This window comes from Epinephelus moara, chromosome 9 (assembly GCF_006386435.1).
Source record: "Epinephelus moara isolate mb chromosome 9, YSFRI_EMoa_1.0, whole genome shotgun sequence".
NCBI classification, from domain to species: Eukaryota; Metazoa; Chordata; class Actinopteri; order Perciformes; family Serranidae; genus Epinephelus; species Epinephelus moara.
In genome coordinates this window covers 22,586,082-22,602,291 of record NC_065514.1, presented here as the reverse complement: position 1 = coordinate 22,602,291, position 16,210 = coordinate 22,586,082, and the positions used below count along the sequence as shown (strand labels likewise).

Here is a 16,210-nt window from a genome sequence, read left to right as displayed (position 1 = left end):
GCAAGCAGGAGTACTGCCACGGAAGCAGATCAATTTATTGCTATGGATGGGTGCTGCAGCAAAATGTATTTTAGTCACCTAAAAAAATCAGTGTATAAGTGTACACTATAAAATATTTTCACAACTTTACCTTGCAGTTGAACAGCCCTTTCCAATGGAGAACTGAAACTCCTCTATCCATCTATGCCCTCTTCAAAGCCACCAGACTCCTTTGACAAAAACAGTAATTTTACCTGACAGAACACAGGAGTTGCTGGTCTGTTGTTGCTTCGATTGGATAGTTTGTATGTGTTATTGTGCGACTTTGGTGACTCCAAACTAACCTTCTAAAACACCAGAGTCGCACAATAACACAAATAAACTAACCAATCAAAGCAGAAGCAGACCAGCAACTCCAGTGTTCTGCAAAGTAAAATTACTGTTTTTGTCAAAGGAGTTTGGTGGCTTTGAAGAGAGCATGGGTAACTGATTCAGTTCTCTGTCAAAAAGGCTGTCTGTCGGCAAGTTAAAGCAGTGCAAATATTCTAAATATAGTGTTCACTTAAATTGGCATTGGTATCTTTAAAGTTGTACCTTTTTAAAGTGGCTTAAATACGTCTTGTTGCTTCTCCAAAATAGGAGCGTGCAGACAGCCATGACTATGGATACGTACCTTACACCTAATTATCTGAACTATCCCTTTAAGTCTATATATTACTTTTTCCTTCATTTAGTCACTTACTTAAGCTGTAAACATAATCACTACAGCAACTAAGCCGTTCATTTTGCGTGATCCATCCAATCACTCCTGGTGTGCCAGGAGTCTACCTGCTGAGCATTTCAGAGTTTATTGTTTGTTTTAGATCCTGTTGTATGCCTCTGTAAGGTCAGGTAGTGGCCTAGTTTGTTTTATTTTTTCTGGGGAGGTGGAAATTTTGGACACATGCAAATTAAGAAAACAATTTCCCAAGAGAATATTTATCCTGTCACCACACCTCCTAAAACATGTTTATTTCCATCTAAAGGTATTTCTCTTTCCTTTTTTCCATTCCTCCCTCTCTCTTTGTTAAAGGCATATACTGTATACGAATTTGAAGCCTGAGCATGGGAAGCAGGAGTGAGCATCTGTGAGGCATTTGTGGAGAGAAAGAGCAACAGAGAGAAACTAGTATGAGTTTCCAAGCACCATCCCATGGTTTACTGGAATGCTGGTGAGCGCCTGGTGTGTGAGGTAATGTCCTGTCACCCAGCCCCACCCATACCCACTGAAGCTCACCGTCTCATTGGTCCAGGGCTAATGATGGGACACTTCCATGGCCTACTGAGAATGGGCTGTAAAAGTTGGTGAGTGGGTGCAATTATGCAGTTTACCTATCCCACTCTCATCAGGGTAGACATGTGTAGTGACTGGGTGGTAGGGAACCCGGACCACAAACTAATGTATAGGGATTGGTGAGCGTACAATGCCAGCAAGTTGAAAACAGATGGGTCTGCGGAGAATATAAATGTCCCTCAGTCAGTGGCCCCCTATGCTCCATAAAACAGGGCCAAAACCCTGCATATTAACAGCTTGAAAATGTTATGGGGGGTCATCAGTGCCATGAAAAAATACACCAGTCACAATGAGGTTTCCACATGGCAGAACCACAATAATAATTGAAACGGGAGAAGTAAAAGGGAAAAAGGAACGCCATCCCAGAGGTTTCTTTTTAATGTTACCACACGCTTATGTCACTGGCACTGTGCCTGACGAGAGCTGTGTGGTTTGGGGGAATGTTGGTGAGGGAGACAGTGCCAGAGAAGCTGGCCTTCCTGTGCTGCTGAAAGCAACAGCTCGGCTACTGTATGAGCTTTTGTTTTTGTGGGCATGTACGTGTGTGTGTTTCAGCTTCTGCAACGGTACGTGCAACTTTTGCCGTGTGTTTGCTTGGATGTATATGTAAAGTGTGTGTAAATGTGTATGTACAATCTGCAGTAGCCCATATGCAGTATGCATGCATCCCCGAAGCTGAAGTTCAAGTTATTTATTTCTCAAATGCAAAGCAGAAGCAGTCACTGAAAATCTCAGGGTTTCCTCAAACAATGCTAATTGAGTTTCTCTAAACAAAAAATCACGAGTAAAAACGAAATGCAAGTTCAAGTATGGGTTAAATATAACATCAATAAACAATGAAATAAAGTGATATGAGTAGGGATGGGCAATATAGAAAATCAAACATCATGATATCTTGACTAAATACCTCGATATCGATATTGCGATGATATTGACTATTGGTTCTTTCACACAATATTTACACAATGACATTTTTGATAGATAATCACAAGTAATATGGTTATAATGACTAAGTGGGTAAAGGCAAATAATAGAACAGCTAAAGTCTTGTATGTTCAGAAAACTACATTATTTGGCTGTAATAGAGTCTTTAAAACCAGGAAAAGACAACAATTGCAATATTACAAGATCCAAAATCTTCATATCATGATATTGATATAAAATCGACATATTGCCCAGCCCTAAATATCAGTAATATAAACATGTGGTAGACAGTTATACCATGGCTGAATCCAAATGTCTCCCCTTTGGACTTGTGGTCTGAGCCCTTGCAGACTTAAGCTGTACGTACAGTGATGAGTTCACCGTCATCATGTAAAGTCTGCGACGGCAGAGTCCTCAAGCCGCTAATAGACAGCCCTTGAGACTGTTTTTACTCGTTACCGTGGAAACATTTGGGCAACAATTACAACCTTGTAACTGCCGTCTTCTCACCTGTCCCTGTCAGTAACAAGATATAAATCCCGTGTACAGGGTTGTTTTGTGAGGGAACAAAATACATTTCTGTATAACATACAGACTGAAGACATTCAAATACAGATATATTTGTAAATAAGGACTGGGTTATGATTAAATAGATTGGGTAGGCCTATTAGTTACATCAGAAGATCTTTAGTTGTTTTTCGGCCACTTTTCTAGCCATTATGTCTGGCAGGGTAGGCAGCAATAATACAATGTATTTTGATTCCCCTCTACAGCCTGTATTTCTGCATATTTCTGTATCATGATGTTGAATATTATTTCTGGCCTACACGATTCAAGTGTTGTTTTAATAGGCTATAGTAACTGTTTAAACACACATAAGTATTATTTTTTTAGTCGTCTATTGAAAAAAAAAAAACTACCACATGACGTCCATATTGCAATGAATTGTGGGCAATTAAATCAGTGGAGTCTGCTGAAGTCTGCATCCCAAGCAGACTCTCTGGAAGTCTGCAGAAAGTCCGCTTTCGGCCCCTTGTGGACTGGAGGAATTGTGGAATTGGACAACACTCCCAGACTTCCCAGGAACGTGCCCGTAAAGTCAGCGAGTCTGCAAGTGAGGTGCAGTCTGGACATCTGGACTTCAGTTTACAGCTGTATATTTGTCAACCTGCCTATTTGAAGAGCAATGAGTCGCCTAACATGTAAAGATAGATAGCACAGTAAAATTGTTGTGGAACTCAAAATGTAAACTGTACTGGTATTAGGCACATTAGATAATAAGTAAAAATAAACCAAGGTATATCAATATGCGATTCCATAGCTCTCCAAATTGACAGTTTTCAACTAGCCTATATACTTAAACAGCATAACTGAATTCCTGAAATTCAGTTATGGCTTTGAGTTTTGGTGCCACCCCAAGGTTTTCAGTGGCCCCATCTTGCCACCCCTTGGAAAAATTTCTGAGGTTGCCAGCCAGATGCAGCCAGTCAGGATACTGCCAGTGATGCACCTGTAGAGTGCACCACTGAGTGTGTGTGTGTGTTTGCACACTGCTTGCTATTTGGGACCTGGTGCAAAACTGGGCCAGTTATTGTTTCCGTGTTTTTAACGGCCATAATAGAAATAATACAGTGTGTCTCTTCCCCCTCTCCTTTCCCTCTGAAGCATTACTCACCTAAAGATAAATGTGCTTATTTAATTCAGACCTTATGCACATATGTTTGTTTTACATGTGAAGATGGGTGAACTTCATATATAGGCAATTTCTTGCAGCGTGAGAGGACTAAAATGTTATCCCTTCTGTTGCTTATGTATAATTAAGGGGAGTGTTCTCCAGGGGTGCCCAGGGGTTGCGTCAGAGATTGCCTGGGCAGCAGCCCTCTCTGGAGAAATCACCTGGCTTCCTGTTTGATCTTAAACTTCGAATGCACATGCACACTCCCCACTTACACAAACTCATCTACACACATGTACGTGAAGGCGAGCAGCCTTGCGCACGTACATGGGCACATACACACACACAGGTTAGTTGCTAGGGCCAGTTCTCCAATCCAATCCCCCTAGAGCAAGTTGAGCTGGCTCACCATATTCCATGGTGTGGTAGTGGGGGAACATTATGTTCTGCTCCACAAAGACAGCAGTAGTACATTTCAGTCCCCTATGGACCTGCCCTATAATCCTGCATGGAGACAACACTGTGAGTGTGTGTGTTTGCCTGTGTTTCTCTGTCTGACTACGTACCTGTGTGTGAGCTCGATCAGAAAGGAAAGGAGGATCTTTTAAATAAGCTGATGCCACCTTACTACATTAACACATAGCCCTGTATTAGAGATCTTTAACATTTTGTAATGGGTCTGACACTGTAAGAGGTAACAGAAAGGTTAAAAAAACTAAACCTGGCAAGAATGTAACACTGGCAGTTAGGGATTTTTTGTGATCACTAATGGGTCTCAACTTTATTAACTTCATACATTCTCTGGTGTCCATATGGGGTTTTGATTGGATCAAACTGCTCATTTGAGGACATTTTAATGTGACCACTTTCTACTTTCACAATCATTTTATTCAATGATGTATTTTCTTTTGAATGCAGTAAGACTGTCGGTCAAACTAATTTCCAGATTGTTTTACCTCCTATTACAACCACTAACCCCATCTGTTCATCCATCTGCCATTTGTGTTTCTGACTCATTACATTATTTCATATGTCATTTCAGCCATAATGTATCTTTATATAGAATTTTCCCACGTCCTCTCACTTCTGCAGCTTTTACAGCACCTGTCTGCTGTTGGCTCTTGTGTCATTTTTCTCAATGTGCATGTTTTGCTTTTACTTTTTTGTTTTACACACATTGCCATATCGTTACGTAACTGTTTTTGTAGCACAAAAACATTACTATAGCACTGCCACAGTGTACATAACTCTACAAGTTAGTGCTGGGATTCACACTATCTGATCCAAACATGCATGTTTGTCATTCTTACAAATAACTTTACACATATACATTCTGAAAACATCGACAGCAGACCACTAAACTCCTGTGTACAAAAGGGCAGTATGTATTTATGGTCCTATGCACCATTCATTCTTATGTTGCTGAACTCTCCCTCAGCGGTGGTTTCAATGTGGGAGCATTCACCCATCCTTCTCCTTGGCTTTGCTTTGGTGCGTGAAGATTCAGAAGTTAAGAAAAAAAAGTTTAGCTCTCATGCACAAATGCTTTATGATGAGATCAATCACCATGACATTTAATGGATGAAAGGATGTATTCCAGTATCGCTCTCAATCTATGTTCGTATGCTTTACGGTAGAAATATATTTCTGCGGATACCCCTTGAACACACACACACACACACACACACACACACAAGTACGTAGCACTTGAGATTTCGTGCAGATACATGATCTCTCTTTCTCCTCAAGTGCCTTCTTGTGCTGTTGTTACTTTCTTGCATCCGCAAAGATCCCTATCATTGCTGCCCGCCCCACTCTCTCTCTCTCAGATACACACACACACACACACACACACAGTATCAACACTGTCTTTAGACATCAAACGGAACTGATACACAAAACCAGTACAGGACTTGTTTACTAGATCAGAAGGAAATGATGTACTATCCCTCGCCCTACCTCCTATATATTCATTCAGAACAAAAAACATTCACAAACACACAGAGAGGTGGTTACACTTTAAGGTAGTATTGTCCTGTATCAGGGAAGCACATCTCTATCCCAACTCCACCCAAGAGCCGTGCACCATGAACATGGAAACATGATGACAATGTGCTGTTGGTTTCTGATTAAACTATGACTTCAACTCGCACAGACTCACTTTCACAGCCAGTTTCAACTGCTTGATAACTTAGCACTAAGGCAAAATTAAAAGGACTTCAAGTTCTCTTCATCTGCCATTCAGTTATGCATTGGGGATGTCAAGTGTTATAGTCATTATGCTACTTATGACTGAGAATAAAATTCAAAATATATATTCAACACAAGACAGAGTACAAGTGGAATATTTGGCAGAAAGATTTCTATCCATTGCAACAAGTCATTCTAATGAAACAAGTAACTGCTCTACAGATTGACAAATAGCCCACTCCGTAAGTGCCATCCAAAACCATTACAAAGGTTTATTACAAAAATGAAACCATTTTCTGAATTGACACCGCTATGATTGAGGTTTGGTTAAGTTTAGGAACAAAAATGACTCGGTAAGGGTTAGGGCAGGAAACCAATCTTGGCTTCTAGTAGAAAACCAGAATGTATAAACGGTGGTCTCCCATGTCAAAGTCAGACACTTTGTTGACCAATCCACCACCCTGTCTTCCTTCCTTTGTGGACTTTGTGGCTCTATAATGTCACACTATTAAAATCTCTGCTCAAATCATTTGTAATTACTGTGGCTGCTAGACCGTGCCGTCCCTTGACAAACTTGTCATTTTTGGGCATTATTACTGATTCCGCCGATTTTGTTTGGAGCACCATCTTCTCTATTTGGTTGATCGTAATGCAGAAAACAAAGGTTAAGATATTGTAACCCTAGTTCTATTAGCACTAGAGAATGCATGCTCGTGAGTTGTACTTCCCATAGAGTCAAATAGAGGGCAGAGCCTGTGTAAGATAGAACAACAGGTATGAACATCGTACCAATTGACCCTTCATTAAGTCCTGTCCTCAAATGCAGATCTTCTAGCCATAGACTCTCAGGCAATCCTTTCAGATTTTCTTCATTTTCGGGCTGGTTTTGAAGATTTCAAGCTAGTTGTGGTTAAACGTGGTGACTGAGGGATGGGTAAGTATAATACTTGTTACCTGGAGAGGTTAGAAGTAGATATATATTACATTTACCAAATGGATAAACATGCTACGTTTGCTGTATGTGAATAAAGAGCTACCCTGCCACAGGAAAGATGTAGCTCCTAAATTTCATTGTCTTTTGTTATGTTGCCAGGTGATATGGTAGTTCACTTTCACACTGTGGTCCTTAAGCTTTAGCTTCTATCTTTGTCTTTTTAATCTGTTTTTGCTGCAGAGTCAGTTTGATATCCTGGATATATCAATTGAAGGCATATTGCAGATCCTTCTGTCTGCTTCTCTTTGACATTATGTTTTCATTTTTCCAAAAAATTAGACAATATTTCTTAAGGGAATGTGCTTAGTGACAGTGGTCTCCATGCTAGCTTGAACAGCTCCATAGACCATCAGCGGCAAACAACAAAAGCGCAGGGCTAGGCAAAGGGTCAATTGCTTTTGGCATTTGTATATTCAGTGAATTCTGTTCAACAAATATTACATAGAAAATGGCTCTGGTTCATTTTCAATTTCTTTTGTCAGATTTAGGAAATTAGGTTATATCTTTTGGGAGAATGACGCTCATTCCTCCAGCAGGGATCCAGAGATTCTGAGAAGCCAAGGAGCACTGAAGCTGTTTTAGTGGCTTGTGGTGGCCCAGAACCTTACTAAGACACTTAACATTGGTTTGCTTTGTACACTCCCTTTGCACTTATAACCTCTTTCTGGGCTTCAGTTTTCCTCCCCCCTTTGTATCCGTCTTTTTCTCTCACACATGAACACACACACAGACACCAGCACAGACACAGGCACTAGAAGGACAATAATGGTACATATTGTGGGATGGATGCTAGTGGTTAACCAGACACTAACTTCAGCAGAGAACTTTACTGTCATTTTGGCTTTGTGCCGTGGTAATGACATAGTCTTGGGAGTGTGGTTGGCTGAGATCAAAGGGCTTCTCAAAGTGCCAAGTCCTCAACAAAAAAAATGACAGCTGACCCCCCCACCCCCATATCTCTATTATACATCATGTCAAGCATAGGGATCTTGGTGTACTTACATAGTGTCATGGTCATTGTGACTTCACTTACTGTAAGTTTACTATACAGGAAATGGGTGAGTGACAAAGAGACAGAGAGTGTGTTGTAACCACATTGTGAATTCTATTTAAACCAAGAGCCATTCCAACAGCAGCTTAGCTCCTGGCAGGGTCACCCTAAAGCTTATTTATGCATGGTCACTCAATGCTCTCAACAGTTGTTTCTTGTGAAACGATGCTATGTCGCAACATGCTTCACATTCATACCTCGGTGACTTCAAGTAGAAGGAGAAATAAATTATTAAAATGATTAAGAAGAGTTATGCTGTGGCACAATTAACCTTTCCTACCCTCCAGGTTCTGGCAAGGCTAAAGTTTATTCACTTTATTCATGTGTCATACAAATGACAACATTGTCTGGCTTTTCTGACAGCCTTGGTTGCCTTGAAGTGATGAGTAATTCCATGGCAATGAGCTATCCAGAGACACTGTATGAAAGGCAGCAATGTTACAAAATGGCCAAACTGATCTTGTCGCCATCTGCAAAATGCAAGCAGTAGCATTTTTCTGCTTTACATTGCTGAGTAAGTGCAAGCTGGTGTCAAACTGTTTCAACAAACATCACTCAGTACGTTTACATGCACAGCTTAATCGAGCTATGCTCAAAATTCGATTTTGGCATCTAATCGGGCTTCTGTCCTTGTCCCAGTTTACAAGCAACTGAGAAAATCGAATTACTGACGGGAACGTGTCCTCCTCCTCAACACTAGGTGGTAATATGTGTCGTTTCAGCAGGTTAATACGCCCCCCTTTCCAGTTGACCTATTACGTCACTTAATAATAAACAACTGGAGTCAGGCGGCAGACCGGCATTTTCGAACAACAGCGAGATGGATAATTGTACAGCTTTGTTCATCTCGTACGTAATGTACGCGTTACTGATTGTGCAGATGAGGTGCATGCTATCCTTCATTGTCATGGTGATTTCGAGAGGCAGACAAGAACGCCGTATGCTGTTGGAGGGCTACAACAATAGCATGTCTTGTCTGTTCGGGGTCATACGCCAGTGCGGGGGGTGTGGAGCATGCGCACATGCATTGTCTAGTTTAACTCCGATTACGGCGTATACATGCCGGAGAAAATCAAATTCCGATCGCATTATCTGGGTGTCTTAATCGGAGTTGGAGAACTCCGATATTAGTCGGAGTAACGCGTTTACATGCACTTCAGTTGTCCAGTTATAGTCGGATTAAGGCAATAATTTGTTTTTTTCAAGTGGCATGTAAACATACTGACTGATATAGCCATCCTATAGATTCTCATGAATTCAGTAGAACGGGTCCTGATATGACACACAAAAGCAAGAAAATATAAAGGTAACTACTGTACATTGTCTCCACTAGACTCACACCAGCATTAATTCTTGTGGACCAATTCATTCCTTAGAAATAACTCCAGAAATCTGTTGTCCCTAAAATACTGCACTATATCCTTACATACTATCCCTGATGGTATGCAGACTGGACTTAGTCTTAGCAATCATTGATCTGTTACCCACAGAGGGCATACTTCTTTTTCACATAGCAACATGTGTTCCAACACAACAGAAGTCAACTCAATGTCAGGGTACAGCAAGTTCTCACCAAAGCTAAGATTTGTACCAACACAATGAGGTTACTTCATGAGTTCACTTCAAACTCATTTTCCAAGTCAAATATAAAGTGCTCAAGAAGTAATGTATTCAGAGTTGTCTCCCTTGAATACAGAAAATAAGCCCTGCACCCCAGCAGCAGTTATCATTTCTCAATCCTCACCATTTTAATACTGATGACAGTCATCTCAAAGTTGCCAAGCAATTTACTTCCCCAACAGCTCCAAATCCCTGTCAAGGGCAATACTGGATGTGGGTCTGTATCAGCAAAGCCACAGTGCTTTTGGCACACTACGTTGCTCAGAAAGATTACATCAAAATCTCAACAAAGATTGTAGATCAACAGTATACCATAAGTGACTATGCAGCTCTCAGATGAAATGTTCGCATCCCCTTCCACCAATGGATCAAGGTCACCCAGGAAAATCAAACCCCTTATGTAAACAATCGGCAGCAAGCTGAGAAAACTAGAACAAAGTGCTCTTGATAGGGAATGTGATCCAGATGCCTAAAACATGACAATCCATTGGGCACTCTATAGCTGATTCTGGTTGGCACCGAGAGCGACTTTCGGCAGACACAGCAATTAAAATACCAGATGCAAGACATCACTGAAGGCTTCTTTAAAATAGGTAACATCTTCAGTAACATTGTCTGCTACTGATCAGCCACTGTGGTGTTTTATATGTTGCTCTAACGTGGTCACATTTAAACTGAATCCATGAACAAAGGCAATCCCACAGCCTGGTCTTCATCTCCAGAACCAATCCTCACATGCTTCATCTGTGGCATGAGCCTCCAGGACAGTCGCCATAGCCACATGCATGCAATTGCACAATTGCTTCGGAGCAAAGCCTGAACGGGAATCTCGACTCAGTTACTTGAGGCCATGTTATGTTATCTTTGTTTTCCAAGGGACTACCATAAGCAAACAAGTGTGCACGACTGTGTGTGCATTTTGTGCGAGCAGATTTTTTTTTGTTTGTGTGCACATATGCTCCACGCTGCAAGGACGCAGTGTAATCAAAGTTCATTTGGAGTTGAAGAGATGGCATTTGATGCTGCTGTAGTGCATGTTACTAGAGTGGGAAAATAAATGTCATTACATCAACATGTACTGATGTTGGTGAGGGGAATGGGCTTTGAGGACACAATTTGTGATGTAACAGTGTACCTACAAGCTTTGCAGCTCACAAGGTGAGAGAACATACAGAGTGAAAATGAGGGCCAGAGAGAGATAGCGACAAGACTGTTGTGTTTTGTTAACCTGTGTTTGCATATTTTCCACACACACACACATGCACTTGGGTGTCCACACAGAGTGGACAGTCAGTGGCCTTGTAATGAGGTGATCTCATCACATATGATCCTCAGGGAACAGTGTGTTCTCTACAGTAAAAGTGCTTATTGTATGAACATGTGTCCTTCACAGCAGAAATCCTTTATTTAATGGTTGTATGGACATGTTCCACTGGTGTCTCATTCCTCTCAGAGAATAAACCATCTGCAATGTTGTTGGTTGGAACACATGCTCGGACAGAAGTGGTGCCACATAAATATCAAATGCATTAAATGGTGTCGATTAAACTCCTACTTTTGTTTGGGTAAGTCCATGCCAAAGTGTTCTTGAGCAAGGCACCTGACCACAGCTGTTCAAGAAGACCTAGTTCATTGGCCTTGTAAAATGCATCATCAGCAGTGGGAACAAGCTCTACAGCCAACATCACCGCTTCCAACATCACACACATGCCTCAGAAGAGAGCACTGCCAGCATAGAGGCATGAGGCCGAAGAATAAAAAGTTTCTCCTTTGTACCGGGTTAAAGCATCTATGAGCATACAGTTTAACAATGTATACTGATGTCGCTCATAAAGGGACAATTCACCCTTCTTCTTACCTATAGTGCTATTTATCAATGTAAGAGTGTTCTGGTGTGAGTTGCTGAGTGCTGGAGATATTGACCATAGAGATGTCTGCCTCTCTAATTTAATGGAACTATATGGCACTCGGCTTGTGGTGCTCAACATGACAAAAAATACATTCACAACACTCAACTATTTTCTTTCTACCAAACTACACATGCTAGTCGTATCACCACACAGAGGGAAGCGTGCATCTACTCATAGATGAGAGGCTTGTGTTTATGACAGAGCGAGATGTAAACATGTTTAAAAAATAATAGCTAGCTCACGGTAACTTGCATTATCGAACTATTAGTTGTCACGTTACAGCTCAGACGAGGAGGACGCCATTAGTGTTCATGGGTGCCATATAGTTCCATTATATTGGAAAGAATCATTTCTACAGCCGATATTTCCAACACTCAGCAACTCACACAAAAACAATCTAGACTGATAAATAGCACGACAGGTAAGATGAAAAATAAATATGCATTTTTTAGTTTTGCGTGAACTGTCCCTTTAACATCAAAGAAAGATACAGCAGGCTGCTTCCTTTAATATTTGGTTTAAACAACAAATACCCTGAAAGCTATCAAGAAACTGGACGATAATAAAGTTAAAATGATGAAGAAGGTTTTAAAGTTGATACTATACTTCAGCAACATGCCTTAGTTTTGTCTCTCCATATAAGGGAGAGGGGATTAAATAGGATTCAGCCTAATGCACTTTTATGTGTCTGAAGCTTTGTGTGTGTATGTGCGTACATGAATGTATGCCTCGCCCTAATGTTTTGGCCAATCAGCCCCTCTCTGCGTTGCGACAGCAACAGATCAATGCTTCCACCGAGACTACGTGGAATCGATGGCTTCTTCTCTCGTTTTCAATAAGCATTACTTTAATGAGAGCAGCAAACTTCTGCATCCACCCTGGGAGACATCTAATTAAATGTCCCAATCTCTAAAATTACTCAACTGGCAAACAAGCAAAATTAGTTGTTTTTTCTGTAAGTGTATTGCAGACATTGAGGCTTCATTGTCATCATTGTGGATGAGACAGCAATAGCACCAAATCATCAATGAATCAAAGACTATACTGCATGATGGAGTGATGGGGAAATCTGTTTGTAGTGATCCAATTTGTTTATTATTAGATCAGGACTCTAAAATTGTCTGGTTGCTTCTAATGTGTAATAATCACAAAGATGAAGGCATGTTCTAGAAAAATCCATCCAAAACGTCATAAATAACACAAACTGGATGACCTTACCTTTGTAACAGCAGGGTACCCAGCAGTCACCTCTCCAGAGCAGTAGGGCTTCTCCTCATGTGAAACTTCGACAGTGGAGGCCCACTGGTCGAGGAAACCACTGGGGGTGTAGAGGCCACAGTCTCTCACGCCCGTCTCACGCTCAAAGTCCTCACACACCCCATCGCCATCGTAGTAGTAACACATGCTTGGCTCCTCTGCAGGTGGACAGACAACAGAACAAAAAGCTGTAGTTTCAAATTGATACTTATCTGTGTTTCATCTCTATTGTGCTTTTTCCATAAGGTGAGGTGTGAGTACAGCTAAAATTTTATTTTAAAACAGATTCTACATATCCTCCGCCACCACCCCACTTTTCCTTGTCTTGCATGTTATAAAATGTACAGAGCCATACAGGTGAGGTTTTACACACTTTTAGCTTCCCTTCTCTCATCCTTTTGGTTTTTTAGAACACATGTACTCCAGATCCTTTGGGATCTAACCTTATCTCTTATTTTGGAAGGTGATGAGAGGACTGGATAAAGATGGGGGAGGAAGGTGTGGGATAAAAGGTGCATGGAAAAAGGAGGGTGAATTATTGAGTGCGTAAGGAGCTACAAAAACAGAGGGAAAACATGTTCATGTCAAAAGGAAACAAACAACAAGAAGGCATGAAAGAAGGAGAGCAATATAACGAGAGCGACAAACACAGAGAGAGGAGGGGACTTGGGGGGGAACCAGACAAAGTCAAGAGGTAAAGAAAGATACAGCCGTAATTTTTACAGACATCCCACCCGGAGTTAAGGTCTGGAACTGGAAGCTTATGGACTGGAGGAGAGGGGAGCAGAGCAGGGAGGTTGCCTGGGCCTCATTGCTCTCAGCTCTCAGCTAAAGCAGTGTCAGCCGGTGGGGTTCCAGTTAGGGGGAAAGGCGGCATTCTGTGCCAAGTTGGCCGGGGCCTCCTCCTTGAAATTCCAGCCCTCTCCAGCAAAGCCAAAAACTCAAGTCAGTTCTGTGCTCTGGCAATGGTGAAACGAGGGGCTACTGAGGGGGCATACAGAATACGCTCCCGCCACTCACTCAGCAGGAGCAGAGGCGAGGAAGAAGGGAAGGAGCGAGACATGAGGAAGCTCAAACAGTGGCTTGTGAAAGCTGCACAAGTAATAGGTAGAGTGTGAGCTAAAGAGAGAAGGAGGGGGGGGGGAGAGGATGGAAAAGGAGACAGAAAAAGGGTATTGCTACAGTATTTGAAGTTGGACAGGGATAGAATAAACAGATAACGGAAAAAGTGGAAAGGTGATTGAGTGCAAGGGCAAAAAGAAGAGAGCCCTACAGCTTGAAAAAAAAAAGGACAGCGATGAGATGAACAAAGATGGATAGAGACAGAGAAAAGAAAGGTCCCGAGGCTGTCAGAGCAAGCTATACCTGCTATTTTCTTTTTTATGTTAGTTGTTTTCAAGCACCCCAAGCTACACTGTCAACATGTCAAAGCGGGGCAATCTGACCTTCAAAACCTTTGCTTTTGTGATAGCAGGAATATAATAATATGGCTTTAAAAAAGTCAGATTGCATTTCCTTTATGTTTTATCTGCACCTGTGTTGACTGTGGCTCGGAGCCCTGCTGAAACATAACCACTGGGATTGTAACGCCAGGTGGGGTCATGTGAAAAGAATGATTTTCGATTTCGTCAATTCCAGATATAATTCGACTCAATCGTGTGAATAGCCTATTAAAGCTCATCCAGACTGTAGCGCCCTGGCCCTGTTGTATACTTAGTGTCAATTTTCCATCCAACTCTCTCATTCACTATCCAACACACTGACAAGCAGGCACTCTCTCACACATACAGACAGATGGACAGAAGGTCCCATCATTATAGTGTCAGATTTCTGTGCAAAACTACAACTATGTCAGACAGCGTTGGACGGACACACACACACACACACACACACACACACACACACACAAACACACACATACGCACACCCCTGAGCGCTGCAGTTGGTGGAAAAACAGCCCAGCCAACGCAGTCATCCAGCAATCTGACAGGGATTAAGTGGCCACTTCACAGAGGCTCACACATGTGTGTGCATGCATGCATGTACTGTACATGCACACACACATACAGTCACAACAGGGGGGCGAAATGATTGTCTACAGCAGGAGAACTGGACAGGAAACCATCCATCTATTCATAAAACAAAACAACGTAGGAGATGCCAGTCACTCAACTATGTAAAATAAGATGACTCACCCTTTAAGAAAATAATGATTTCCAGATCTTTTTTTATTTATTTTTTTCAACAGGAGGTCAAAGTGATTATGATATCTAATGGCGTTTTTATTCTTTTGAGAAACGCATGAAGTACTTGCATAGAAGACGCCCAGATATTAAATCTGTTCATTCACAAAGTCAGCCTGTGGGTCCCATCGAAAACTTTCTATTTTGTGAAATAATACATAGTAACCACAATAAACACAGACTTGATAAATGTCACATGTACATGTCTTTTAAACTCAGTTTTGGCCAGTAAAATAAGCTTCAGTCAACATCATTAAAATAATCGACATACTATATGTACACACAGCCCAGTTGCCAGGAGAAAATGTGAAAATGTTGTCATTGTAGATTTCTGCAACCATGAATACATAACATTTGGAGGTTACACAAGTATTATATCAATGTTTCTAAAGAGATGTAGTATATGGGCTGACTTTGTAAGCAGGAGTTGGAGGGAATGGTGGATGGCGGGACACTTAGGCAAGATTCCTGCCAAACTGCAGACCGCTGTTTGAGACCAACAACAAAAAAAAACGGTTGTGATTCAGTGAGTCATTGCTGTGTTTCAAGAGGCTTTTTAAGGCACCAAATGATGGTGTTTTATACTGACCTGGCTCTGTTTTTCCATCAGGGATAGTGGCTTGTTGCTTTTACAGAGACATCGCTATGTTATCTGTCGGAATAATTTGGATAGTGGCTTGAAAAGTGTTTCCAGCAGGGTTTGTGCCCCCAAAGTTGGGTATTTTAAGCCAAAACATTATCTTTTCCTAACCGTAACTATGACATAACCAAATGGGTTTTTTGCCTAAACTTAACCACATGTTAGCCAAAGCACTGTCAAGATGTAAACTTTTAACTTATCCTAACAATGTGCAAATGTGATGTATCCATGGTTTACAGAAACATACAATGGCAAAAAATTTGCCTGGGGATTGGGCTGGTACACATTACACTTTAATAAATGTGCGAGATACAGTTTGTAATACAATATCTCATGACCAGTTTTTCTGGGGTGGCTGTGGATCAGATGCCGAGCGGGTCGTTCACCAATTGGA

General features: G+C 41.4%; 1 protein-coding gene across 2 annotated transcripts in view; it reads right to left on the bottom strand.

Annotated features, from left to right (window-relative positions):
• The window catches only part of pappaa (pregnancy-associated plasma protein A, pappalysin 1a), a 119,052-nt gene that overhangs the window by 61,553 nt on the left and 41,289 nt on the right, over positions 1 to 16,210 (bottom strand). For both annotated transcript variants that reach the window (XM_050053577.1, XM_050053578.1), the window contains exon 10: positions 12,895 to 13,091. In XM_050053577.1, the coding sequence (XP_049909534.1) occupies positions 12,895 to 13,091 (197 nt within the window). The remainder of the gene's footprint in view (positions 1 to 12,894; positions 13,092 to 16,210) is intronic.